The 24,772-nt window shown below is 40.9% G+C and overlaps 3 protein-coding genes and 1 gene segment (V, D, J or C); 2 read left to right on the forward strand and 2 right to left on the reverse strand.

Annotated features, from left to right (window-relative positions):
* The first annotated feature begins 1,374 nt into the window (after window positions 1–1,374).
* serinc3 (serine incorporator 3) lies at window positions 1,375–12,373 on the forward strand. The gene is made up of 10 exons (XM_079511243.1): window positions 1,375–1,680; window positions 4,727–4,888; window positions 5,349–5,542; window positions 6,124–6,203; window positions 6,653–6,790; window positions 7,381–7,550; window positions 7,831–7,921; window positions 8,581–8,782; window positions 9,046–9,276; window positions 10,908–12,373. Exons 1-10 carry the CDS (start codon window positions 1,642–1,644, stop codon window positions 11,044–11,046), a joined length of 1,446 nt encoding a protein of 481 aa, XP_079367369.1. The 5' UTR covers window positions 1,375–1,641; the 3' UTR covers window positions 11,047–12,373.
* Window positions 12,374–13,133: 760 nt separating this feature from the next.
* Window positions 13,134–15,487, reverse strand: LOC306929888 (Ig gamma-1 chain C region secreted form-like). The segment is given in 4 exons: window positions 15,196–15,487; window positions 14,545–14,787; window positions 13,851–14,168; window positions 13,134–13,471 (listed from the first exon to the last, which is right to left on the reverse strand).
* Window positions 15,488–16,853: 1,366 nt separating this feature from the next.
* On the reverse strand, window positions 16,854–18,750 carry tp53rk (TP53 regulating kinase). Its single transcript, XM_079510181.1, has 2 exons — window positions 18,357–18,750; window positions 16,854–17,639 (listed from the first exon to the last, which is right to left on the reverse strand). The coding sequence occupies exons 1-2, from the start codon at window positions 18,628–18,630 to the stop codon at window positions 17,155–17,157; spliced, it is 759 nt and encodes a 252-aa protein (XP_079366307.1). The 5' UTR covers window positions 18,631–18,750; the 3' UTR covers window positions 16,854–17,154.
* Window positions 18,751–19,527: 777 nt separating this feature from the next.
* slc2a10 (solute carrier family 2 member 10) lies at window positions 19,528–24,517 on the forward strand. Of its 5 annotated transcripts, XR_013790757.1 has the most exons (7): window positions 19,528–19,585; window positions 20,806–20,889; window positions 21,259–22,533; window positions 22,698–22,820; window positions 23,241–23,376; window positions 23,486–23,981; window positions 24,019–24,511. XR_013790757.1 is itself a non-coding variant. In XM_079509625.1 (6 exons), exons 2-6 carry the CDS (start codon window positions 20,883–20,885, stop codon window positions 23,586–23,588), a joined length of 1,560 nt encoding a protein of 519 aa, XP_079365751.1. In that variant the 5' UTR covers window positions 19,528–19,585; window positions 20,806–20,882; the 3' UTR covers window positions 23,589–24,516. The 5 variants fall into 5 exon arrangements, 4 of the variants coding, with proteins under 4 accessions (XP_079365751.1, XP_079365749.1, XP_079365752.1 ...); XM_079509625.1 differs by having other exon boundaries at window positions 23,325–23,376; window positions 23,486–24,516; XM_079509623.1 differs by having other exon boundaries at window positions 23,486–24,511.
* Window positions 24,518–24,772: the final 255 nt, after the last annotated feature.

The following is a 24,772-nucleotide window of genomic DNA, read 5'->3' on the forward strand; positions in this document are numbered from 1 at the left end:
TGTGCGTGTGCGTGCGTGCGTGCGTGCGTGCGTGTGTGTGTGTGTTGGGGGGGGGGGGGATTTATGACCCCGTGCCCTGGGGCCCATTGTCTCATAATCTGCCTATGCTTTGAGCATACATGTGTGTGTAAATTTAGTGCCACGTGTTGAGAATAGTGACATAAATGACTCAACTCCAGCCTGTGCAGGTGGATCCTGGTCCTGGACTCGATTTGCCATTCACAGTCTCTCTCTGTGTATGTATGTATGTGTGTGTGCGTGCAAGTGTGCGTGTGCGTGTGTGTGTGTGTGTGTGTGTGTGTGTGTGTGTGTGTGTGTGTGTGTGTGTGTGTGTGTGTGTGTGTGTGTGTGTGTGTGTGTGTGCGCGCGCGCGCGTGCATATAGGAGAGTATATGTGTGTAACTGGTAAATCGTGGTAAAGACCTCACATCATGTAGGCCTACAGAAGATGCTGAAATGCTGTGCTATACTCCAGCGGGCCAACTCTTTGTAACACAAAACATTAATTTCTTTGACTCCAGTGTTCATTCTCATATTTAGTGCATTTTTGTCTGAGTGTGTGATTCTGAACTGTGAAGAGCCCAACATTTTAGATATTTTGGATTTTGCTGAATAGTAAATACCATGTCACGTGTGGTGTCTGCCACTAGGTGGCAACAGTAGTTCACAAGAGGGCTCTTGAGCGCCAAAGTGAACCTGTCACCACTTTTTGCCTTTGTTGAAATAATATTTATGTCTATCAGGAGTTATAGCTTCATATACTAGACTTCCAAAATGCAGTAGTAATTTGCTCACATTTTATTTGCCATGTTGATTTGAAATGCTTTAGCAGTTCAGTATGGCCTAGCCTTAGTTGAAGTTGTTGGTAGACCACTAGACCTGTTCACAGAGAAGATTGTAGGCTACAGTGTGTGCACATCTCTTGCCTGTATTTAGGCCAGGTGCTGGATGTCAAGGCATCAAGGCAAACATCAAAGAGGAGGAAGAAACATCCGCACACACATTTGTTTCTAGAACTTCACGGACTTTATTAAAGGCAAAAATGCAACGTTTCAACCCTCTAGGAGGCAACACTAGTAGGTCTTCATCAGGCAAATGTTCTTTTTGACATTTTCCTGATGAAGACCTAGACAGGGTCGTTGCATTGCTAGCACCTTGGCTTGAATAGATTCACTTAATAAAAAAGAAATCACAACAAGTTATGTATTTGAGAATTCATATGCTCAGACAGATTCAGAACTCAGAACCACATTTATCTGGCAGCTGCGTTGATCTCTATACTCTAGCCAGGGCGCGTTCGGAAATACCGCACCGGAGCGCACTCGCCTATTAGATTGTATTGCACAGTGCGCTCAGTGCGCTATTTCCGAACGCGCCCGTAATGACGTCATTGTACATGACGTAGGATAGATTGCGCACCACAGATTTACTCGGAACGCACTGTAGTCGCATAACGTTACAGCCTAGTATGTTATCAGTGAATATTGATATGGAGAATCAGCCTTCAAGTTCTTCAGCTGTTTGATAGTTGAAACATTTGTGTTCAACTTTAATAGCTTAACGTGTATCCAAGTCCAAACTGGAGGAGAGACAGAGAAAAAACACCGATTTCGTGCTTCTGCGCTCTGAAACTGGACAATTATGGGAGCTGTTTTGGGGGCCTTTTCTATCGCAAGTTGGGTAAGTTATATAATTATTGCTCATACAAATGTCAAAGAATTATAGGCTACAGAATAATGTTTTGTATTATATGTAAGTATAGTTATTTTTACACTGGCACAGTCAGTGGCACATCGGGTTGTGTGATGAACGCACTGCGCATTAAAGCAACAGGTAACGTAATGGCCTGAATATAGGCCTAGATAGATATTTCTACTCTTATCATATTTAAATCCGTACGTATCAGAGTCAGACCTATTGCATTTAGCCTGAAGCTTCTGGGCTGTATTTTGGCACTGTCCACACTCCACAATATATTATATAATAATATGAATAGCCTATACTAATAATAATAATAATAATAACAACAACAACAACAACAATCAGAATAAGAATAAGAATGAAACACATTATGTAGGAAAGTGCTAACATTGATTGAACTAGTTTAGTTGTGAGCTCGGCTCACTCAATGAACATCTCAAATGAATCCTAGGGCCATATAGGGGTGGTAACTGCATATAGGATGGGTTCTCCCTTTCCTTTCCTCCATACTTCAAGACAAATAACTTTATGTTTGCTACATGCTTATTGCTTGAAAACATCTTCATCAGCAAGTGTTCTTTTTACCACCAGATGGGAGGGCTTCAGTCCACCACATAGGCTACATTTCTAGCCTCACATATTATTAATATCATCATGCTACACAGACACAGATAGAGAATACCACACTGGTTCTATAAGACCTTTCAACTCACTGTACCCAAATGTCTTGTATGATAAATACATGTTGAATTGTTGTATAATAGACATAAAGTCTTACAAAATCATATTGTGAAACAGCAAAGGGTTAATCAAACCATGCTGGTTATCAGCTTACACGTGATTAATGGGATTAACTGCAGTGCTTTGTTGTCATAACAAAACACATGCCATGTTCAGAAATAGATTTAGTAAATATCACGCAAACCAAGAGAAACAACAAATACTTTAATTTTGGAACAATTTGAAAATTATACTAATACAAGTAGACACTTGGAAAGTAGTCAGTTCTCTATCAATGCTATGGCTAAATTGTAGTATAACGATACTATTTGCATGTGTTATAAATTGGTGAAGTGCAAGAGCTGTGGATGTAGTCATTAATGGACTACAGCCAGCTTGTGGCAGCACAGAGATAAGTTAACCTGTATAACATTTATTGTCTCTCTGTCCAAGTTGAGGAAATGCGGTCAAGGCTCAAGGCTCACAACAGAACTTGGAAGGAAGGAATGTGCTGCTTCTCAACTAGATTTTACACCAGTTTGCTGTGGATTTAGTGCGTTTCAGCAATTCAATTACACATGCATAAAACAGAACAAGGAGAAAATCAGGATTTTGTACAGGTGAAATAAAATAAACGCCACATACTCAACGCAACATTACTTAGCACTTGTATTTCTATTTCAATTAGCAAGCCTATATGACCAATGCACATCTTCCATGATGTGAAGCTATAGCCCATTGACCCAGGCAGGCCAACCATCCTGCAGGTCGGGCATGATGTAGACCTGTATAATGGTATCTGGCACATATTCGTCTGGTTCCCTGCCTGCTCTGTTGTAAGCTGACCTCATTTAAGCTGGTGTGAGCGTCTGACTGTGGTATTAACCTGTTTACAATCTTCCAGGCTGTCCCACATTCTACGCAAGGCAGTTGTCTTAAAGGTGCATTATTGCAGGAGAGAGGCCAGAATTAAGTGGATAGTAGGGAGCTCTATGCTGCCCAAAAAGTACAGTAACAATATTTTTTGGTTGAATTAGAGTTATTTATTTTGGTCAAAGGTCAAATCAGCTGCCCTGATTTTGTGAGATAAACATTTACTCCATGAATACATGTCCAATTAGTGCAAAATCCCAAAATACTGGCCAGTTGAAACACTTTAAAGACATTTATCGGTTTTACAGTTCCTTAGTTACTGCACTTGGGCTTTGTAGGGCAGTACAGTGAGCTGGTAATCAGGCCTTTGGGGTGAATGGATGTGCTTGAATTTAAATGTGAAGCTTATTCCAGTCTTCTCTGCGTCATCTCTAATGGGACTTTCCCTCAATCCTGCTGACTTTCTGTTGTCATGTAAGAATTTATATTGATCCCTTAGATTTTAGGCCTATAGCTTAGAGAGGCTTCAGTCAGTCCATATTTAATATCCAGTATTAAGTACAAGTAGAAGATTACTCTAGCTACTGTACTGTAAGTAAGAAATAAATGGTCCATTTCTATAGCACCTTTATCCAAGGCACTTTACATAGATTGTGCATTACATTCACCCATTCATACATGGATGGTGGCAGAAACCATGCAAGGCACCAACCAGCACATCAGGAGCAATTAGGGGTTCAGAGTCTTGCTCAAGGACACTTTGACACTAACTCTGGGGAAGCCCAGGTTCGAACTGGCAACCTTGTGGTTACCATCCACTGACTCCAGCCACTCTACCCCTGAGCCACCGCCGCCAATCATATTTTCATTCTCTGCTCCTCATGTGTCTGTCACTGTCTGTCACTGCAGTGCTGTGGAAACAGTTGCAGCTCTGCGCCTGGGTGTGGACTGTACAGTTGCAAACCACAGTTTCAGGGTTCTGTTGCAAATGATTTTAAAGTTGCAAGTCTGTATTGTGAATGTTTGAACAGGACTGGGCTTAATTTTGTCAAATAACAATTAAATTAAGTTCCATATCATTGCTTCCCTACTTGATCATACCACACTAACTACAGCGTCAGACAAAAGCATCCAAAGTAGCAGATCCACAACCTCGAAATGTGGCGCAAAGCAACACGCTTTGAGCACGTAGATCTGCACGTAGATCTGCTACTTACTGAATTTGAATCCTGAAAAGTAACAGTTTTGGACATATGGTTTCAGAGGTTTCAGACCCGACAGCAACGATATTATCCAATTTACAAGCACCATTATTTGAAAAAAATAGTTGAATACCATATTTTGTTATATAAAGAGTCGCTTTTTTTTTACATTTACGTTTTCACGTTTTCTGGTGCTCAACCGTTCTCTGTCCCATCTCTGTGTTTCCTAGGTGCCGTGTCTTTGCAGTGGTGCCACATGCCTGTTGTGCAAATGTTGTCCCCACAGCCGAAACTCCACGGTGACACGAGTCATCTACGCCTTCATCCTGTTGCTCGGGACCATCGTAGCCTGCATCATGCTGATACCAGGAGTGGAGCAGCAGCTCAAAAGGGTATGTTGAACTTGAAACACAGCACACCACTCGCTGGTTGACAGCTTGTTTGTGGAGGTGTAACGACATTTTGATTTCAAGACCTGAGTGTTGATTTAAATCAAAGGGTAATTCACAAAGACACACTGTGTAACCTGTCGCATTAAGACAATCCATTCTCACAATCCCTTCCACAGGAGACCGCTTAGCTTCACCATGGTGACTAATTGAATATGTTTATTTTATATTTATACTTTTGTCACATCACTGCGTCTGTTAGAGAGACTCTCCGTTACCTTAGAGAGAACTCACATATTACTTAAAAGGACCGTATTTAGGTAACTGGTTTACGAAGGGACGAATGGAGCTCTCAATCACACTTGAATCCTGGTATTTCTTGGATGATTTATTTTTACATGTCAATTTTATTTGTAGAATTAGCCTTATATCTTTGATAAGTTGTATCTGTGATACACCATAGATTCCAGGTTTCTGTGAAGACGGAGCAGACTCCTCCATCCCTGGTCTCCAAGCCGATGTCAACTGTGAGATGATCGTGGGTTACAAAGCTGTGTACCGGGTGTGCTTTGGCATGAGCATGTGCTTCTTGGCATTTGCCATTTCCATGATCAAAGTAAAAAACACTAGGGACCCACGTGCTGCCTTCCATAATGGGTAAGCAACAGCTGAGATCATCATCATTTTTGTGACACAATGGAAAAAAGAAAAGAAAAGGATGTCACTCAATTGCTTTAGTTTCCACCTTTATGAATGCAACCAGCATCATGTTTGTTTTTGTGTCAGAGTTTGGAAGCGCTCGTCCTGCCAGCTCCTGCATTATGTGCAATTTAGAAAGGAACGCAGGACTGTTGAGTGATATCTCATGAGTGGTTCCAAACTTCAATGCTCCATGCTGCTCAATGTTTTGCCACTCAGTCTAGATGAGGGGGGCGTGTCCAGGTGGAAAAGTGATGCATGTACATACTGTACTATGACTGCCTGAACTATTATGCTTCACCTTTCATACTGTACCAAGGAGGTTTGCTCTCTAGAGATTAATCAAAACGAATCTATTTAATCGATTATGAAAAAAGTATTTTTGCCCGACACCGTTGAACGACTCTCAAGGTGAGAGTCTGACATAAAGTGTTTGAACTCTAAAGCTCAGGGTCTTTTAACCACTCAGAGATAATAATCACTGACATTATTAATAATAACAATAAATAGTATTCATTAGGCTATGTCTCTTTCACCAGGTTTTGGTTCTTTAAGATTGCTGCCATGGTGGCAGTGACTGTTGGTGCCTTTTATATTCCTGAGGGGCCTTTCACTCACAGTAAGATTCTTTCTTTTATTCTTTTTTTGTGACCAAATTCCCTTTTCAACTAGTACTTGTATAGAGGGTATGCGCAGGAAAGGTGACTGGCAAAGTGACTGGCAAAGTGAGTTTAACGTTGTTTAATGCAATCAGATTTGCATTAAACGACGCCTTTTCGTTTGGATGTATGGGCTGTCAAGACCAGAAAGTAGTTTTTTGGGTTTAGGTGTGTGTGTGTGTGTGTGTGTGTGTGTGTGTGTGTGTGTGTGTGTGTGTGTGTGTGTGTGTGTGTGTGTGTGTGTGTGTGTGTGTGTGTGTGTGTGTGTGTGTGTGTGTGTGTGTGTGTGTGTGTGTGTGTGTGTGTGTGTGTGTGTGTGTGTGTGTGTGTGTGTGTGTGTGTGTGTGTGTGTGTGTGTGTGTTATTTTGATGTATTCAGTGTTTTCCATACCCTTGTGTGTATATGCAGCATGGTTCGCGGTTGGCACCTCTGGGGCATTCTGCTTCATTCTGATCCAGCTGGTCTTGCTGGTGGACTTTGCCCACTCATGGAATGAATCTTGGGTAGAGAGGATGGAAACGGAAAATGCCAGAGGCTGGTACGCAGGTCAGTCACCCACAATTTATCTCACCAGAGAAATGGACAGATAACTGTACTTAACCATATGAACTCTATACCATACATACTGTAATACTTCCCTATGCATCATGCACCGTTTGGCCAAAGCCTAGAGACTGAGCTCTGTGAGACTGAGATTGTCACATATCCTCAGAATAAATGACCAGGTTTAAGGTAAAGAATCAGAAAAAGTACCTTTAAATCAGTGGTCTCAATGTTGGGGTCCTTGAAGGGGTTCCCCAGAAATAAATGTTAATACAACACAAGAAAATATTTGGCTATTTGAAAACTATTTGAAAGCTTGTAGATCTGCAATTTGTTTTAAAGTCTTGAAAGAAATGTGGAAAATGTGGAATGTTTGTGAAAATATTTGAACACAAATCATGTTTTGTGTCCACAGCCTCATACATATCAGTTTTGGGGGTCCTTGACATGAAACATTTGAGAACCACTGATTTAAACATCACCAGATTGTTAATTTATCCTTTCTTTCCGATACTGGTATTGAACTGGTGTATACTGAAACCAATTTGAATTTCTTTGCAAAATGTTTACCTGGCTCTGTTCTCTGTTTGTAGCATTGCTGGCAGTGACGGTCCTCGGCTACTTTGCATCGTGTGTTACCATTGTGCTGTTGTTCATCTTCTACACTCAGCCTCAGGGCTGCCTCATCAATAAGTTCTTCATCAGCTTCAATATGCTGCTATGCATCGTGGCCTCTGTAATCTCCATAATGCCTAAAGTACAGGTACTGCACAGAAACTGCTAGTGTAATGTTATTGCTTTCTTTCTTGAATTCAAATATCGTTTTAATTTACTTGGTTGATTAAAGTGTTAATATATACAAAATGATCGCGATCTTGTTATTGTGTCAGAAACTAGTTACAGTATACCATGCAGTATGATTTGTAAATGTATGATTTACTGAAACATTCTCTGAAGGTTTAGAATGGTAGATATGGTGGGAATGCCTCTAATGTTTTGCTAAATAGAATTAAAATATTTTGTTTGTTTCTGTGCATGTGTAGGAATCTCAGCCACGATCAGGTCTGTTGCAGTCCTCCATCATCACCCTGTACACCATGTATCTGACCTGGTCTGCTATGACCAATGAGCCTGGTGAGAAACTTTAAGCTCTGTTTGAAAAATTGGAGAATCCACTAGCTTCATACAAGAAGGATGAACAAAAATCATAATAATTAATCATTATTTTCTAGGTTAAGGTTATCAGTATGTACATAATCTACATTTGTGGAATAAAATGTGGGCCATAGAATTTAGGTATGTACAGTATGTTCCCTTTCTCGGACATTACCTAGTGGCTAATGGACACATGACATCACATGACCAGTTAGATAACCAATGAGAGAAAGGCACTCATGTGTTCTCAGGCATGAGTGGTTGTCAACTATTGTCACATCATAGGTTTACAGGTGTAAAACAGTGGGTAAAATAAATGTGCTAGCTGCCTAGCTCCATCGTTTTTGTTCCATAAGAGAAAGAGAAGAAGAAGGGGGGCAAGGGGAAGAGAGGGAGAGAGAGATCAATAAAAACAAACAAATTAATTAGGCATTTCATACCTATAGTATTGATCGCAGACATCTTTGACTTAAACACCATATTATATGGCACAATTCATCATGAGAATATGATGAATAGACAGGGTCATGGTGTTGGTATATTTGTATAAAATTGCATAGTAATATTATATACATACAAAAGTTGACTAAGAGCAAAAAAATAAAACTACCTTCCTCTACCCAACGACTCCACTCCAGATCGTAAATGCAACCCCAGCCTGCTAAGTATCATCCAGCAGATTGCTATCCCTACACTGGCCCCTCTGGAGATTGAAAACCAGACGGCCGTGGTGATCCTCGACGATACAGAGGAGCCGATCAACTCCCCGCATCTCCCGTGGTGGGATGCCCAGAGCATTGTGGGGCTGGCCATTTTTGTGCTCTGCATCCTGTACTCCAGGTACTGTAGGATCACTCCTATTGGATGGGATGGATTCGTACACTGGTTACAAAACACTGTGTCTGCCCCTTAATTGTTTGTTTCCTACATTTTGTTTTTAATTATTATTTCAAAAAACATTTCCAAAAAAAGTAAAACTTTTCAGTCATTTACTGAAGATAATACAAAATATTGAACATATCTTCACTAGTTTGGGTTCTGGGCAAACTAATTTCTCTTTGGGTCTTGAGCTAAAAAGTTTGGGAACTTCTCTTCTCCTGCAGCATCCGTTCATCCAACACCAGCCAAGTGAATAAGTTGACCATGGCCTCCAAAGACTCAGGCAGCCTGGCAGAGAGCAGCTGTAGTACCACAGACTTGTGTGAAGATGTTCGGGGTCCCAGGCGGGTGGAGGACAATGAGAGAGACATGGTCCAGTATAGTTACGCCTTCTTCCATTTCATGTTGTTCCTGGCCTCTCTCTACATCATGATGACTCTCACCAACTGGTACAGGTTGGTATATTCTCCCCCATCAACAGCAGACTTTAGACAGTGAGGGTTTGGCCTGTTTTATATTAAACAAGTTGGGGTCTAATGACAAAGTGGCTTCATGTAGTTCATGTTGACATCATGTAGACTCATATTGACAGCTTGGCTCTGAAAGAGGCTAGCAGAAGATGCAAGCCTCGGGCATTACTGCACTTAACTTCTCCTAGTAGATACTGAAATTATAGTGTCAAATAGTTGTAGGTTAAAGTAGTTAAAGGTACTGTGCTAACTTTTTTCACTGATCGGTCAAGTGGTTTGTGCACAACCGGACAGTCGGACAGAAAAGACAGATACAAACACAAATAGACCCTCTTATAGACAGCTACCCATCTCTCAGAGCCATGCCGTAAAAGAATAGTGTAAACTACAATGAACAATAGGGAGATTATAGTAGGGATGCTCAGCCATGTGGGAGCACTCAAATGACCAGCAGAGATTGTAATAACTCTTACTCCCAGACTTTATTCCAGTGGTTCTCAAACATTTTCATGTGAAGGATAGTCAAGACAGAAGCAGTACTGTATGAAGAAACAAAATATACAGATACAAGATATTTTTTATTCAATTAAATAAGAGGCTGGATTATCTTTATGGCTTTAGACCAAGTGGCCTCTGTATCTACTCTTGCCACGTTTATTCTGGCAGTGGATATTTAAAACTGATTTTGATGGCATATCAACTAATTTTGCTGTCGACCCTGTGGAATCATCTCAATGACCCCTGGGCATCCCTGGACCCCACTTTGAGAACCACTGCTTTATTCCATTGCAGGACTGAAGCTTCAAAATCACATGACGCCTCCTTTAGTCTGAAAAAGTCCCATGACGCCTTCAGTCTTAACAAGGCACATGACATCTTCTTTGGTCTGAGAAAGAGCTATTGACAAAGAGAGCTATTACATTTACGCTGTAAACGAAGAATATTCATAATATTCAATCATTTATTACCAAAAACAACTTACAGTTGATTATAAATGTGTTTAGGTGTGCTTTGAGATAACAATAACAAGAAGAATTCAGAATTAACGCTCGTCATCGGGTGACTTATATTTCCAAAAACGACTACTGTATAGTTCCAAACATTGAGTCCTCATATTGGTGTGTAGAGATTAACACATGCGATACATGAACCACGTGGTTGCATCGCCGCAAGATCAAGTAGTAAGTCTCTCTTTCAATGGGCCTGGTCTGAAGAATACGTCATGTGTTAGAAATGTCAGTCCTGCAATGGAATAAAACCTGAGAGTACGATTTATTACTGTCTCCGCTTAGTCCATTATTGAAAGTTTGTTTTTCACTTACAAGATAATGAAAAAATATTATACACAAAAAAGAGGATGCCTAAAAACTCTCCAGGGGCTTGATGTTTTTTTTTATTGAGACTCTGAAATGTTGTTCAGTTGTAATATACAGTGCATATAGAACCACACATTATTTTAACACAACATAGAAAAACAAGTACCACAATACAAACATTAAAAATTACATTAAAAAATAAAATAATAAGACAAACCACCGTCTTGACATTCCAGGTTACCAGTCTTTTTCTGTTTTTCGCAGTTCACTAATCACCTTTCTGTTTTTGGTGCTTGACAGCCCTGATGCAGACTACAGTGCCATTTCCAGTAAGTGGCCAGCAGTGTGGGTAAAGATCACATCCAGCTGGGTATGTTTGGCCCTGTACATGTGGACCCTGGTGGCCCCTATGCTTCTCACCAACCGCGATTTCAGCTGAACAGCGCTCAGCCACCCGACTGTCATCCACAGACCTGGTTCTTTACTTTTCACGTAAACCATGACCATATTGCCTATATTTGAATGTTGTAGATGTCGTTTGGTTGGTGGTAACATTGGTGATGTAATAATGCCCGATATATAATTTACTTTGCACAATGCGTCGCAGATGCAATGTGTTGTCAGTTTGTACAACAGCTATTTTCAATACTTGACACTGTCTTATTACAAAGTATAAATTAAGCATTAGCCATTAGGTGTAGTAATTTCACCCATAGATATAGCCATTGATGGACATCCATGTGTTGAAAGCAGAAACAACCCTCCTTGTTACAAATACATTCCAGTTATAATATGAACCCATTATATGAAAGTCCAAAGTCAAATAGCTACCATAAATATAATATATAAATATAATCTCAGATAATACTCAATCTCAACAACCTACATTTATTTGCTTACTCCACCAGAGCACAGTACTATTGCAATTATATTTAATACTCCAGTCATGCACTTGCTTTGTCACAAATAGCTTTATTCAGAGTCATTGTATTTTCATACATTGTTATTACAAAATGTGTACATAAAGCCAATGAGGCTCTGTGAAGTGGGCTTTCACACATCTTTGAAATTCCATTATTTCAAAGTATCTCTTTATTGTAAAAAAAAAAGAAAAAAGAAAATGGCGGCGATCCGAGCATCTCATACCTGCCCCGATGAAGACTCCTGTGAGTCGAAACATGTTGGCTGTTTTTAACTTTTCTAAATAAAGTACCTTGACTTTTATCCACCCTCTCCTCATTTTTACCTTTTTGAGTGCTCGGATCGCCGCCTTTTTTTCTAGTATTTCAGTCCCATGGATCTTTGTAGCACCAGTTCACTTTATTTTTTACTTTTATTGCACCTCCATCGAGCACCTGGTTGACTCTCTCTTTGTCGCTCTATCTCTTTATTGTATTGCTTAAGTTTAATGTATTTGTTGTAATAGTATCTTGATAGTTTGCTGCTATGCCTTCCAATGCCTTATACAGTATTTGTAAATTATTTTTGTGATCTGTGGAATTGAGAGCAGTGTTAAATACACAAATGTGGTAACCCAGTTTTTGTTTGAAACTACATTCCTGATTCCTGATTCACAATCAACTTAAGCCTCTGCCAAATTTGAGATTTTCTATTATTTGTATTTAATGTAATTGTTTCGGCCTCTATGGCCTTCGTCAGGTATACTGACCAGTACCAGTATACCTGACGAAGGCCACAGAAGCAGAAATGTTGTGTTTTTTGACCTCTTAGGTAAATAAATTATTCAAAATGGTGTGCAGACTTCCACCTTCTCTTTCATTTATCTCTTTTGTTCGAGCACCTGTTGAATTTGCTTGGATGTGTGTGCACCTCATGACCACTATAAAATAAATCCTAACATGGTGACTGAAATAAGTAGCATACAAAAACAATATACTATAGCGCAAAATGTAATTAATTGGGATATATTTAGGCTTCCAAAAATCATGATGATTAATTGACACCTAACTCAATGTTTGAGGCTTTTGATTTTTTTTCTTCTTTTTTTCCATAAATCAATGCTATTGAACACCCGTTATGTCTGTGTGTTGGGTAAAAAAATATTGATCCAATAAAAACCTTCGGACAAAACCTCTTAACTCTTAACCTCTTAACATTGCAGCTAACTCAACCAGGGCGAGGTCGCGCTGAAACAACCACTTCTTAATACGGCACAGTTGAGAAGCAGTTAAACTATTAATCTGGTGTCAGTGAGGTCAGATGTAGAGTTGCTGGCCAGTTCCATATACTTTATGCAGATCTAGTATCTAGATCCAGGGTTCATGGCCATTTATAGCATGTCTCCATATATGGAGCATGTCACGAGGCGTGATGTCACAAGGCGTGAGTTTAATATTGTTGACATCAGGGATCTCCATATATGGGCATAACAGGGATTGTAGGCGTGACGTCACGAGGCGTAATGAACTAGCAACCATACATGGAGGCGTGAACGACTGAAGTTTTCATAGTAATCTGCAACCTTCAGTCGCAATAAGCAACATGTGTCCGTTCATAACCATCCTATTATCCCAATCCATTGGTTATCATGTCTAGATGTGTCATTGTGAAGGCCCTCTCCTCAGCTTCCTTCTGAGCACTGTGGACCACCTGGCAGCTGAACTGAGAGCCCTGGTCCTCCTTGTTCGGGGTCAACTTTAGGAAGCTCCACATGGTATACAGGCCATTGATGTTGAGACTGGGAGGCGTATTGAAGGCACTTGTGAGAATCTCTCCATTCTTGGACCAAGTAATGGAAACATCTTTGGGACAGAAGTCTTTGATGCAGAGGTTGAGTGTGCACTCTTCACCCAGAAGAGGGCACAAGGGCTCGCAGTTGACAAACATCACATTTGGAGGGGTTCCTGTTGAATACAGAAGTGAGCCACATTGTAGATGGAACTAACTAGTAGATTTACCGAAACTAGTTTGACCATTATGTTCTCTCTGATGAAGCTTTGCTCTTTCAAAACAGTAATTACAATTTTACGCATTTAGAAGATAATCCAATCCAGAGACTTACAAAGTACAACGTTGCTGTGATTACAATGAATCACCATGAACTGAGTAAATGTTGAATTAGAGTGGTAAGAAAACAAGATACATGACAAAAAGTAAACTAGGATAGCAAGTAGATATCAAACCTGGCATTTGAAAATAACAGCCCTACTGTCTACACGTAATTAAACAGTATACTTTACCTATAAGTGACATAGTAGTAGTATCTAGCTAATGGTCAAATACCTTGGGTATTGATATGATACCAAGCATCTTTGTATCCTGGTTTGGGGAAACTGGAGTGGTACACACGACAACTGTAGACAGCCATCTCATCCTCTCTGGCCATGACCAGCTGAATCTTACTCCACACACTGTAGAGGGCCTCATGGTCTGAGAAAGGCCCAAAGTTAGTGACGGTGCAAACCGGCTCCCCGTCATTCCTGAACCACTCCAGGCGAATGTCCCCGGGATAAAACCTCTCCACCCGACAGCACAGTACCAGCAGCCTCTGAACCTTAGGGATTTGCGGGATGCTGGAGATCTGTAGAAAGTCTGGGACCACTGGAGTAGAGTGTGAATGGGATCAAATTAAATCTAAATTTTATTTGTTAAATGCTCTGTAAATGTACAGCATGTTAACAATGCTTGGTATAATTATGACCACTCCTGCTTACAGATTATAGTTCATTTATTTTGTTTTTAGGGTTATCCATTACTTCCCAAGCTTGTAATAGAAAATGACCAGAGCTTCATACCAAACAATGCCCATTCAGTTCATTGACACTAACTGTGGAAATGTTTAATGTTTTACCTTTTGTACTGACAGTGGTTTCTCTAGTGATGTTTTTGGCCCTGTGTTTCACCACACACCGGTATGTAGTTTGATCCTCACTGACAGTCAAACAGACAGTCAGGATGGACACATGATCATGTCTACTCTCTGACTGAAGGATCGCCTGGTCACTCAGATCCTCACTGACCAATATAGGATCTGATTCTAACTGGTTGTTTGGGACCAGGATAAAGTCTGCATTGGCTGCCACTTTGTACCATTTCACTTTGAGCTCTCTCAGTCGAACCCTTCTGATGGTACATTTAAGCTCCATTGGCACCTTGGTGTAGATGATGCTCGGTGCGATGATGTCAGAGACGCAGGGTGGACCTATGAAGGCAGGCATGACTGCATGTGAGCACACATTATACAAGTGCACCTGCAATGTATGTACAGGTATGAACAGTAAAATCACTGTTAATTTATTAATTTGTAACTGAGAATGTAACCAAATGGACAACAATACACACTGTTACAGTATGTGTTTAGTGTTACTGTATGTACCAATGCCATTATGTACTGTGTGTAGTTGATGCATCGTCATGAAGTTGACACATACCTGTGCAGATAAGCCGTGTCCCACCGATAACAGAGAGAACCATCAATAAACTCACAACACTGGTAACGGCTATCAGTGTAACAGGATTGTAGTGTGGCTCCCTTGAAGCTGCAGAAGAAAGGTGAAAGCTTATGATGATAAAGATAATGAATATTGCAATTCACTGTAACGTTGCAAACAATATTTTGAAACCCAACCTTGTACTGTCAGCATAACACCTTTGCTGTAAAGATCCCTGTAGGTTTTGTGTTTGATTTGGCAGAAGATGTGGGTTTCTCTGCGATCCACTACAGAAGAATGCACAGTGATGCTACTGCGAATGCTGTAGGTGCCGTCTGGGTTAAGAATGGCCATTTCTGTGCAGACATGGAAGCCTGAGTTGGTGCCTGCAGGGACTGTCAGAGGGCCTTTCTGTATCTGCCATGTCACTTCAAGTTTCTCTGGGTAAAAATCTGTGACATCACACAATAGAGTCTTTTCCTCTCCCATTGTCACTACTGCTTTTTCTGGGAGTGACACTGAAGGTTGGGCTGTGAACAAAAACAGTACAGTCTATTCTGAGTAAAAAGAAAGAGCTATATAAATATTTAACATACTTCATAGTGCTATTTAAAACACACACACACACACGCACACACACGCACGCACGCACTACAGTACAGAGTACACTTTGTAGTACTGTAGTCTCTTTGTAATACTATGTTGTTTTTCAGCCATTCCTTCATGTTGCTAAAACAAGAGCTAATCTGGGATCACACTTCAAAACTCAGTGAACTCAAAGATAAAACTGATTTTTGTTTACCTAACACTTCCAGCTGAATGGTTTCTGTGTAGACCACTGGTGTTATGATTCTGCAGGTGTAAATACCTTCACCACCCACAGTCACATTACGCAGCTGGAGAGAAGCGTTGCTTTGTAGCAGTCCCATTTTGTCCACCAGACAGCCTGTACAGTTCGCATGTGCACCCTCATCCTCAAAAGTGTACACTATATGCTTGTGTAAGTGCTTATCGACCATGTTCCATTCAACTGTCAGAGTGCTCAACTTCACAAGCTTGAACAATTTGTCAAACAGGCAGCTTAGAGTCACATCAGTCCCTGTTAAGACACTTACTGTCCCCATTGTGTCAACCGGAGAACCTACAGTATAACAACAAATACAAATGGATTATGCTGTAGTGCTGTGCAATAGGCATTGCATACATTTGAATGGAAAAGCATGTATAAAACAGGATTACATATACAGGAAATATTTTCGTTAAACCTTGACAGTACTATGAAGAGAGATGCAAACTAACCTGCATATTTGTTCTGCACAAATGTTATCAACATGTTAGCATATCAACTAATGAGGCCAAATACTGTAGTTACACCGGTAATGGAACTCTGACCTTTGCTCATCAGTTCTCGCAAACAAAATTTGAATATAAAAACGAATCATTGAATACATTTGTTGTTGGTTATTCTTACCTTTTAAGTGAAAAACAACAGCTATTACTTGTATTATAATCGTTATGGTTTTCCGTTGTTCCATTGGAATTCTGGTATGTTTTTCAGTGCATGTTGAAGAGATTGTGAAAGTAAACTTTGACACACTTGAGTCAACGAATTCATTCCGCACAACTTCAGGCTCATAATAAAACATCACGTGAGTCGAATGCTCCATTCAACACTCAGAATAGGATATGACGCACATAATTTATGTGCAAAGTATACTAAAGTCAAAGTAAATAAATACCAACAGCAACATAGTCATACTGTATCTGTTAAAATAATTTCTATTTAATTGTATTTATTTCAAATGTATCATATGTGTTAATATTTTGATTAATGAACAAATATACAGACACAATCAATGAGACAATGGTCATTTATTTGTTACACTGGCTGACTCACAGACAAAAGCCTTGTATCTTTCATCATGTCATGTACACAACAGGAGTTTCCTAAATGTAATCCCTGTGTGAGAACAACGCATTATATTCATTTTACCCTATACTTTATTTTTATTTTTTAACATAATCCATAAAATGAAAAGAAAGGGAGCAGGAAAATAATTGATGCTCATGCTCTGCTACCAACCAACCATGACGGCACCATCCATGATTACATCAAATAAAAAGGAAACTGTCAGTGTATACTTCAGTGTGTGTTCTCAGCCCACCATGGACCTTTTCCTTCCTCTCAACCTGACCTCGTCAAGTTTTTTGATGACAGCTTGAGACTTCTTGGACGAGGCCGTGTAGCTCTTCAGTAGCTTCTCAAACAGAGTCTCAGTGTTGGGATGGGTGCTTAGGAAGGCCTTCTCTAGCACATATAAATCTACCCCCTTGTCCTCCGGTAGGGCAGAGATGTAACTCAGGCCAAAGTCTATGAGCACCAGGTCAATCCCTTGGCTCTTCTCCACGCTGCTCCTCAGCAGCAAGTTGGAGGTGGTGAGGTCTCCGTGGATGACATCCTCGTCGTGCATTTTTGCCAGGACCTGGCCAATCCTGTTCGCCAACTGCTCCAGGTCCTGCTCTGGCTGGGACTGTTGGCTGGAAGCAATGTGGTCTCTGACCGTAGTGGACCCCACTATTTCTTCCATGAAGATGCTGTGTGTGGTGTAGTCCACAAAGTAAACAACTGGTACAGGAATACCTGCAGAATAAGAGAAATGTAATGAGTTAAGGAGCCCTTTTAGCTCTGGAATGGCTGATATTCCCTCCATTGCATGTACAGCAGCCATAGAACACTTCTTGGGAGGGATTAATCTCAGTACCAGTCTAATTAACTACTTGGGTCTCTATTAAATAATAAACTATCTCCATTCTCCACATTCTCTTTACCAGTCCCGACAGGATTACATTCACGGGAGCAATAAGTAAAACATCACATTATGTATCAATATCATGATGGGAACACAGATTGACAAGTCGCATGACATCACATGTGATTTAAGCGACTAAAGCGAGTGTACATGCATGCACCTGTATAACATGTATATAACGATGCAATGTGACATTGCTCTGTTTACTTAATGCTGTACTTAATGCCCTTCAACTGTATATACTTTCCACCATTTTCAACTGTTTTTATTTTTGACATGTAAACGTGTGTTTTCTCATGCCAATAAAGCTCATTTGAATTGAATTGAATTGCATGCAGCATGTGGTGCCCACCACATGGCCCAAAGACTCTGCTAGTCTGCTAGCCCTGGTCCAGTGCGTCAGACTTGTCAGCAAGTCTGACGCACTAGACCAGGGCTACTGGTCTGCTTGCCTGTCTCCCCAAAGAAACATAAACTTGATTACGAACAAAATTACATTTGAATTGATGCAAGAAGACGCACATTGCAGTACAGGTTCAGTACTATACCTGCTTTTCGGCACCTCAGTATAGAGCGCACCTCCTGCACAGTCCTCCGGTGTGTCAGCTTCTCGTCCAGAAGGGCATGTCTGTACTTTTTCCGGAACCTCTCTTTCACAATAGTCGGCTTGCCCAGAAATGTGGCCCGGTACACACGCGCTTCAGCTCCCTGTTTTAACAAATCTATTTGACTACGGAACTCGGGAAACTTCCCCTGAAAAGGAGTATCATCGCTTTTCTCCTGTGCCATGTTTGTGTTGTGTTCGTCTTCCTCAAGTTCCATGGTTCTCTCTACCCTGGCCGCTACTTGTTCAGGTTACTGCCACTCACTGTTGTGGAGGAGAATTACACGTCCGTGCAAAAAATGGTTGTATTTTATTTGCAAATATGTATGGCAAATATACTGCGTGGACCTGCATCGTGGAGGATACGTCACATGATCACATCTACATCACACCGCTGGTCCATATATGGAGATCAACAATATGACGTCATAGATCATAGTACTGACGTGATCTGACGTCATACTCTGGTCTGGACCCCATATTTGGACATGGCAGCAGGGCTAAACACTAACACTGAGGGGAGGGGGGGCTAGAATCCTCAGGCTTCTTTTACATTACTATTACAGTTATAACATTTTATTTACAATGCACTGCATTTAATTGTTACCTAAACATTGTGGACACCAATGTTAACAAAATAAGGAATGCTTTGGTAAATGGTCGGAAATAATGTAAAGTTATCGATTTTTAACTTGCACGTTTTGTTTTTACCCTTAGCAGTTAGAAATGTATGTGAAATCGAAGTCCTGTGTAAATTAAATAGGCCCTATTATGTGATGAAAAAAAAATATGTTGCTCAGAACAATGACACTAATAATTTAGGATTCCTTCTAAATTCTATTCAGTTCAAACGTTAATCGCGGGTAGAACCAACTCAACCAAGGAAGAAACAATACACTTACACTATTAATTTAACTATATGTTAATAATATAGCTAAGCTGCGTGAAAAGGTTGTAGCCTATGGCCAGGTTATTTTTTTTGTTCTCTTCTCATCCTTCTTTGAAGGAGGAATGTGTCTGTGGGAAAGTTGTCGGCCTCTGGCGTCAAACTTGGAAAACTTTCATGCAATTTGAGACGCTCTTTGCCACGTAGGTTCAACTTCCTGATGGAATGAGCCAGTTCATGTTGTTCATTAGAGCATCTTCATCAGGCAGCAGGATGTATGGTGACTGGTGAGTAGCCTAAATTATGTCAAATCCGTATCAAAATCGTGCAACATGCGCGTTAGTTCTCAGTTAATTGACATGAGACCCAATTATACAACGATGGAGGAAAAATAAATGCCATTTCTCCATGGTTTTCTCTCGTTTTACATTTTTGTTCCTCTTGTTTTCGTGTCCGGGTGTCCTGTGACTGTCTGCTGCGCTCGAGTCACTTGGATAACGGGATTATTATAGTTTTAAAGTCGTGACAGACGTGACTCGTGAGCGAAACTTTTCTATTTGTTTTTGACCGATGGAGGAGGTGGTGATGACTATTCGGATTTCGGACAGTTAAAAAAGGTAGCGGAAAATGGACATGCACCGATGCACGGCTATACGCTTTCTTCCACTTGTTGAACTTCCCTTGAATAATTTATAGTAGTTTATAGTTTTCCAAACTATATGCCAATGGGATATATCATGTGTTAGATCTTATAAGAAAGCGTGGGCTAGTTTTATCTAATAGCATATACATAAAATCCCTTTAATAGATATGTTGTGCAGAATTGCAGATGGAGATTGTTCAAGTGAATGTTTACTCAGCCATATGTGTATTAATTCCAGCAAGTGCTCTTTTTCTGTTATTATTAATATTATATATTAATATTAATTGAGTAACCTATGGCTATGCCTTAATTTGTATTGCCTTCTGCAAATTACAAAAGATACAGCCAAGCTCAACTGGTCATCATCATCATGTGGTTGTATTGATTGATTGATTGATTGAAGAATTTATTAACAGTTTGCAGAATTACAGTACATTTCAAGCACAAACTCAATACAAAGGCTGTTAACTGTGAGTGGACGACCCAATTAAGCATTACACTTGTTTCCAACAGGGTCCACCATGTTCAAATCATCAAAACATTTAGAGACGTACAAATAGACACTTCTATAGACAGAACAGGAATTCATCAAATCTTCTACATTAAGCATATTTCCATAAAGTAAAAACTGCGTGTGATCTATGATCTTCTGCACTGCTACACAAAGCAGTGGGTTTTGTTGAGCCGATCTGAAGTGGTCTCCCTAATGAAATCATGGCAATCAACAAGAGAGTTGTCATGGCTACTATAGGGCTGCAATGAGCTCTTGTGCTGCCCTGTTTAATCTGAGAGACAGCAGGACACGACACTGGGCATCTCATGCAGATTGGATTATATGTTTTATTCTGTTAATTTGTTTTACAGGGACTGTTTGGTAAGAACCCTGATTGGAAGTCCATGCATGCTCATTTGAAATGTGAATTGTTGGAAGAGGGGCTATAATGCTGGGTAAGTTATCTTAAAATACATTTTAAAACCCTACAAATAATTTTCCTATTTCTGTCATGATGTACTGATTGAGGGCCGATATTTGGCACTTGAAACAAGCACAATTGTTACACCATGTTGTACCATGTTTATGCAAATCAAACAACCATTACCATCCGCAGTTAAACAACTGTTTTGTGTGTGTGTGTGTGTGTGTGTGTGTGTGTGTGTGTGTGTGTGTGTGTGTGTGTGTGTGTGTGTGTGTGTGTGTGTGTGTGTGTGTGTGTGTGTGTGTGTGTGTGTGTGTATTCAGTTTTCAGTCTTAATGTAATTCTTTTCTAATTCTTTTCTTCTGGTCTTTTAAACTTAAAATGCTATCCTCTTCCCTAGGTTGCTCCGTCCTGTTACTCGCCAGTGTGGTGTCCACACTAGGTGGCATCGTATTCGGCTATGAACTGGGTATCATCTCGGGCGCACTGCTCCAGCTCCAGGCTGAGTTCAGGCTCTCGTGTGTCCAGCAGGAGGCTTTGGTCAGTGCCTTGCTGGTGGGAGCCTTACTGGCTTCTGTGGTGGGTGGCTGCTTGATCGACCAGCATGGCAGAAGGAACTCCATTCTCCTCAGTAATGTGTTGATCTTGGCTGGAAGCTTGATGCTGCTCAGAAGTTCTTACCTGACGCTGGTGGTGGGCCGTATCGTTGTGGGGTTCGCTATGTGCATATCCTCCATGGCCTGCTGTATCTTTGTATCTGAGATGGTCACTGCCAACCGCAGGGGCTTGTTAGTAACTCTGTATGAAGCTGGAATCACTGTGGGCATCCTGGCAGCTTATGCAATGAACTATGTCCTCTCTGATACAAATGGAGGCTGGAAGTGTATGTTTGGATTAGCCATAATACCTACTTTGGTTCAGTTTGTGTCTATATGGTTTCTTCCATCCAGCAATGAAGATACCTCCAGCATTAGAGATTGTGGTCAGACTGAGAGGGGCTTAATGGGCCCAAGTGGAAATCAAGACTTGGACGATACAGAGCCCAATGTCAACAGACTTTACAAAAATAAAGAGTACAACATTATGTATCTCTTCCAACGTAGAGACAACATGAGGACTCGAACTGTTATTGGGCTTGGACTGGTTTTGTTTCAGCAGTTCACAGGGCAGCCAAATGTTCTCTTCTATGCTTGCACAATCTTTCAATCCGTGGGATTCCAGAGCAGTGCCTCAGCGGTATTGGCGTCTGTGGGCCTGGGGGCAGTGAAAGTGATTGCCACTGTGGTCAGCATGATGTTAGCTGACCGGGTGGGGAGGAGACCATTGCTCCTTGGCGGATGCTCTGTGATGTCTGTATGCTTAATAACTATTGGACTTCTCAGCAGACGCTCGGTGCTCAGCGCAGAGAAACCCTGTGATTCTCAGGACTTAATCGGAAACGCAACCTTGCCACCTTTGATTCTTGACAATCAGACTGTATTTGACGATGAGAGTCATATACTCTTTTATGAGACAGGATTAACGGCGGAAAAGGACAATGGCATTAAACAAATTGGAGCTGCCAGCACTGACCCTGTGGCTCTTCCGCCAGCTGGTCATGGCCGAGTAGAAAACTGGATCATTCTCATCTGTATGATGGCTGTTGTCGGCGCCTTCTCCATTGGATTTGGACCAAGTGTGTATTGTGCCTTAACATTTCTCATGAATACAAATGGTTTTATATAGATAACACATGGTCTATTTACAAGTGGCACTGGTTACTACCGTTTGTTTATTGCACTCATTTTTCTCAGTGAATGACTTAAAATATATCACATTATCTTTTTTGTCTTTCACCAGTGACCTGGCTTGTGCTGAGTGAGATATTTCCTGCTGGTGTGAGGGGAAGAGCATTTGCATTCATCAACTGCTTTAACTGGGGTGCTAACCTCATAGTCACATTCTCTTTCTTGAATGTCATTGGTGAGTTTTTTCTGTCCTCATATCTCATGTATTTTGTCTCCCTTTCTTTTTGTACTAATATTGTGCCAGGATCTTTTGCTGTATATTACAAATAAACTGAACTTTGATTTGTTTACGTGCACCAAATGGTTTATATGGTCTGCATTTCTATAGTGCCTTTATACATTTAAGCACTTGATAATGTGCGTTACATTCACACAAGACCGTGGAGTCAACAATTTAAGGGAGCAGTGAGGGTTTCTTTGTCTTGCACTGAACACTGACACAAATGCCAGGAATCTAACCAGTTCCCACTTCCCAGATGGTCATTCTACCTCCTGAACCACTGCCGCCTCTATTTGTTACATTGCAGAATCAACTGATAACTTCAAATGGTGACAGGTCAAAGTCAAATTACGTCAACTTTGTTTTTCCTGACAGATTCCATTGGCCTGTCAGGTACCTTCCTTTTGTATGGGCTGACAGGTTTGGTTGCCATCGTGTTCTTTTATTTCCTTCTCCCAGAGACCAAGGGCAAGTCCCTGGAGGAAATAGACCAGGAACTCAGTTTAAATAGGTAAGACATTACATTGATTTCAATCTGCTACGCTACGCCTACGACAGAAATCTGGTTGTTCAAGCCATCTTCTATCTAACGCATCATGTATGTTCTCCTCTGTTTGCAGGATACACTCCAGTGAAAAATGCTGTGGTTTCATTAGCAGGAAAATCAGATCTGTCAAATACCAGAGAGTACACAGTCAGGCAAGCAGCTCAGGGCTAAGATAGCCATCCTGATGATGCTGTCATTCCAGTATTTAAATGTACTGAACTGCCAGTGGAACACATGGGAGGTTTTATACATTTACATTTATACATTTGTGACAAAGTGAAAGTACCCACATTTCCACTTTTTTATTGGCACACACCAACAAAAATAAACACTTACATGTTTCAGCTATGAGCCATGCTCTGATGAAAGCTCATAGCCGAAACATGCCGTAAACGTTCATTTTTGTTGGTGTGCACTTGACGAAAAGAGAGCTGAGCCAGAAGGCAAAGCTCTCTGTCTACCGAGCAATCTTCGTTCCTACTCTCATGACCGAAATAATAAGGTTGCGAATACAAGTGGCCGAAATGAGTTTTCTTCGATGGGTGGCTGGCATCTCCCTTAGAGATAGGGTGAGAAGTTCAGTCACGCGAGAGAGACTTGGAGTAGAGTCGCTGCTTCTTCGCCTGGAAAGGAGCCAGCTTAGGTGGTTCGGGCATCCGGTTAGGATGCTTCGCGAGTGTCTCCCTAGGGAGGTCCTCGAGGCACGTCCCACTGGGAGGAGACTCCCGGGCAGACCAAGGATGAGATGGACTTACTCACTGGCCTTGGAATGCCTCGGGATCCTCCAGGAGGAAGTTACTAATGTTGCTCTGGAGAGGGAAATCTGGAGCGGTTGCCCTTGCGACCAGACTACGGATAAGCGGTTGAAGCTGGATGGATGGACGATTTTTCTAATTGGGTTAGCTGTTTGGCTGCATAACAACTTGACTCTGACCTCAAATCCCCACGAGGCAAAGCCTAAACATAGGAGATATATGAAGCCCTCAGGACAGAACTTGGAGATATACAGGTATTAAGAACTTAATACATATGAACCTACATGGAGTGACTTGTTCAACTGACGACTGAACTATACCCAACTACTATTACGGGAGGAGGCTGGGGAGCGGGGAGGGTGTTTGTTGACTGATGTCATTTGTGGTAGCAGGGAAATGCACTGAGTATGTGAAAGTGAGCTTCAGTCTTTTAAATAGACTGCATCGTCATCCCATTAGGATTATGTACAGTACATAATTGGAGGGTGTATAAACATGAGCATGCCACAATGCTCCATTTGCTTTGTATGACTTGTTTTCTTTGCACTCTAAAATGTATTGCCTGTTGATTAAATAGTTTGCGCTACTTACTCCTTTATTCCTAA

The sequence above is a fragment of the Electrona antarctica genome (assembly GCF_951216825.1).
Source record: "Electrona antarctica genome assembly, chromosome: 9".
Taxonomy (NCBI): domain Eukaryota; kingdom Metazoa; phylum Chordata; class Actinopteri; order Myctophiformes; family Myctophidae; genus Electrona; species Electrona antarctica.

Coding starts and splice junctions, on each gene's coding strand:
- tp53rk (XM_079510181.1), bottom strand. CDS start 18,630: ATGGAACTTGAGGAAGACGAACACAACACAAACATGGCACAGGAGAAA. Junction 17,640..18,356: donor ACTGAGGTGCCGAAAAGCAG/GTATAGTACTGA, acceptor CTTATTCTGCAG/GTATTCCTGTACCAGTTGTT.
- serinc3 (XM_079511243.1), top strand. CDS start 1,642: ATGGGAGCTGTTTTGGGGGCCTTTTCTATCGCAAGTTGG. Junction 6,204..6,652: donor TGAGGGGCCTTTCACTCACA/GTAAGATTCTTT, acceptor GTGTATATGCAG/CATGGTTCGCGGTTGGCACC. Junction 8,783..9,045: donor CTCTGCATCCTGTACTCCAG/GTACTGTAGGAT, acceptor CTTCTCCTGCAG/CATCCGTTCATCCAACACCA.
- slc2a10 (XM_079509623.1), top strand. Junction 22,534..22,697: donor CTCCATTGGATTTGGACCAA/GTGTGTATTGTG, acceptor GTCTTTCACCAG/TGACCTGGCTTGTGCTGAGT. Junction 23,377..23,485: donor CAGGAACTCAGTTTAAATAG/GTAAGACATTAC, acceptor CTCTGTTTGCAG/GATACACTCCAGTGAAAAAT.